A 3026-nucleotide genomic window follows, 5' to 3' on the forward strand; every position below is an offset into this window, starting at 1 on the left:
TGCCCCAGCCAGTGCTTCAGCCCCTCACCTTGTCCTCCGCCTCCTCACACCTTGCCTGCTTGCTCCGTCCTTTCACTCTGAAACACCAAATGTGTTTCATTTCGAAGTTTTTGTGGGAAAGATAGCGTTCAAAGGGCAAGCAGCAACCTTTGGTACAGTGTTCTGGGGTTTGGCCAATAAGTGTGTCATCAGTAATTCATTTATTTTAGACGATCCAGACCTGAAAGATATTGACCCTACAGTATTAAAACATTGCCATGCTGCGGCTGCAACGTGTATTTTGGAGGCAGGGAAGCAGAAAGCTGACATATCTGCTATAAGGTACTTGTACTTGAAAGCTACACCATTTTTCTAGTGGTTGTTACTTAAAAGTGTACTGCTGAGTTAATGTTAACAGAAAACTAATAAATTCTTTTTCCCCGTAGCACATGCCTAGAAGACTGTAAACTGGATAAAGAAAGAATAGAACAATTTTGCACCGAATATCAGGTTTTTAAACCAATTTTAACATACTAATTTTTCTCCTTTAATAGGAATTTATTGAACCTAGCAAATATTTTTTTTTCTCTCACTCCAGAAAAACAAGGATGCATTGGAAATCATGTTGGGAAGGTAGGTCAATCACTCAGCAGAAACATGGTTTCACTTACAGTTAGTTTGAAACTGTCCTGGAAGACACTTCTTCATACTTTAGGTGTTTAAAATGAGTAATATTGTTCCATTAAAAAATAAAGTGCATTTTTAACAAACTCTAGAAAACAGCTGTTGAAACTTTCCTTCATTTGGAATTCTACTCTAAAAAAACCTTTTTTAGCTTCCCAAGAAGCATTACCAGGATCATGAAAAAGTTCTTTATTGATGGACGGCTTTAGAAAATGACCTTTTCTTTTAGCATAAGGAACTTGTAATTGTTTTGTCTTTCAGCATAGGCAGATCTCCTCTCCATGTAACTGATGTGTCTTGGCGCTTGGAATATCAGATCAAGGTAATTTTAACAAATCAAGGTGTTTCTTTAGTCTGTTTTAATGCTGAGACCTGGCTTTTTTACGTGTTCTTTGTTTTTAATGTAGAACAATCAACTTCATAAAACTTACCAGCCTTCCTATTTGGTGACCTTAAACGTAGAGGTACTGTACTCCCAGCACCCTCAAAGGAAAAAATGCAATTTCATTCTTTTTTAAAATAAAATAGACATTGCTGTTTCTTTGCTTTTTTTTTTCCCCTTCAGAGCAGTGATTCAGGATCACACCCAGATGTTAGTTTTAGTTGTACAATGGAGCAATTACAGGTACTTGTTTCCTTCATCATCCTATACTTAGCCCCAATTGTGGATGTACATGTTTTTAACAGCTTGCCAATCAAAATGAAATCATATATACTATTACTTAAAAAAAAAAAAAAAATCCAGTACTGGGAGGGTAAGAGAATTTTCCATAAAAGTTATCCAAGTGTATTTTTACTGTCTATTTCAAATAAAGTTGCAAAGTAACTGAATTTAGTTGCGTGGGTAGTGTTTTACATACGTGCATAAATATTTTGCCTGTTTTCATAACTGTAATCCATATGTATGTGTGGGAGGAAATTCATCATTTTCTGAAACTCTGATTTCCCGTGCTTTAGAGAAATTATTAAAGAAGCTAGTTCAGTGACTTAAATGTGTCATGATTAAAAATAGAGAAGGAACTGAAGGCTCTTCAGTGGTGTTAATGACATGTAAGAAATGTCCTGAAACAAACGTTGATCTTTGTTTAGTGATTTAAATGTGTAACTGAACAATAGAGGTATTGTAATGCTTGGAAGTGACCAAACTGTGGAGGATTGGGAAGAGGGGTTGGTGGGAGAGGAAAAGCAAGATATTAAAACTTAAGGTTTACACCTCATCTTCTTAAATGTGTCTCAAAAGTTGCCCTTTTGTCAGTAATGAGTGTTTCTGTTGCTGACACATAGCAAAATCTGATGTGCTTTGGCTGGAGAATGGTCCTGGTACAAAACTGCACTCAAAATATTTTCAGTGTTTTAGAAATCCATGTAGTACTTCAAAGCCTGAAGCAAATGTCAGCATTAGCCATTGTGGCAATACCAATAAAATCGATGTGTTAATAGCAATGATGTATTTTAGGAGCAAATACATTTTTAAAAGTGTTTTCATTCAGTTCCCACTTTTCTGACTACATTGTAAAATACAGAGCTATTTAATTATTTGCTTGCATTGTTCATCAGTTGCAACACTTCTTCATGCTATGAGGTGCTGGCTTCACTTGCTTCTGTGTATAAAAAAAGTATTCTGTTCTTCTAGCTGACCTTTTAAAAATATGCTTATTCTAAGACTTTATTTCATCTCTTAGGACTTAGTGGGAAAACTAAAAGATGCTGCAAAAAGTCTAGAACGAGCGACTCAGATGTGATTAAAGGAAGGTGTGAGCCTGCTGAAGCACTCTCCTTCCTAAGTCTCCTAAATGACAAATGTCTTTCATCTCTTGATGCAAACTGGGTTTTTTTAAAGCCCTTGCATGTGAATTAAGTGAAACAACTTTTTTACGTCTGCACTGGGTATTACTTGCTCATGTAATTTTTTTTAACAACTTCTGTTAAATATTTGCTGAACTGTTTTGTCATCAAGGTATTCCTTCTGTCTTATTTTGTATGTTTTTACAACTGTCACTGCTTATTTTTCTCCATAATCTAATAAAAGTTTATTTGCTCCTGTTGTGCAATTTCTATTGACGAATTTGCTGTACCTAAAAGTAAGCTGCTAAACGTTAGATCAGCTCAGTGAGGCGAAAGTGCCTTCTTCCCGTGCCGCGGCTACGGCGCGTTTGCTAAATCGCGCGCCGCGCTTTGTCATTTCCAGCCGATCTTGCGTGTCTCCTACGAGTAAAAGTTGGACCCCGGTGCGGGGGACAAGAAAGGATTCGGTTTAATGTTGTGGACCCGGGGCGCCTCACGGGAGGCCGGCAGAGTCCGCGGAACGGAGCGGAGCCGGGTGGCGACTCCGGCTCGACCGCGGGGGGGGGTCCGCCGCCCCT

General features: G+C 38.1%; 1 protein-coding gene across 1 annotated transcript; it reads left to right on the forward strand.

Moving 5' to 3' along the window:
- Positions 1 to 4: 4 nt before the first annotated feature.
- COMMD3 (COMM domain containing 3) lies at positions 5 to 2714 on the forward strand (the record flags this gene model as incomplete). The annotated part of the gene is made up of 7 exons (XM_017741411.1): positions 5 to 321; positions 426 to 489; positions 578 to 612; positions 925 to 985; positions 1071 to 1127; positions 1229 to 1288; positions 2346 to 2714. Coding segments are annotated over 7 exons (654 nt in total), but the record flags the coding sequence as incomplete, so codon positions are not given.
- Positions 2715 to 3026: the final 312 nt, after the last annotated feature.

Source organism: Corvus brachyrhynchos, unplaced genomic scaffold, assembly GCF_000691975.1.
Source record: "Corvus brachyrhynchos isolate BGI_N302 unplaced genomic scaffold, ASM69197v1 scaffold167, whole genome shotgun sequence".
Classification (NCBI taxonomy): domain Eukaryota; kingdom Metazoa; phylum Chordata; class Aves; order Passeriformes; family Corvidae; genus Corvus; species Corvus brachyrhynchos.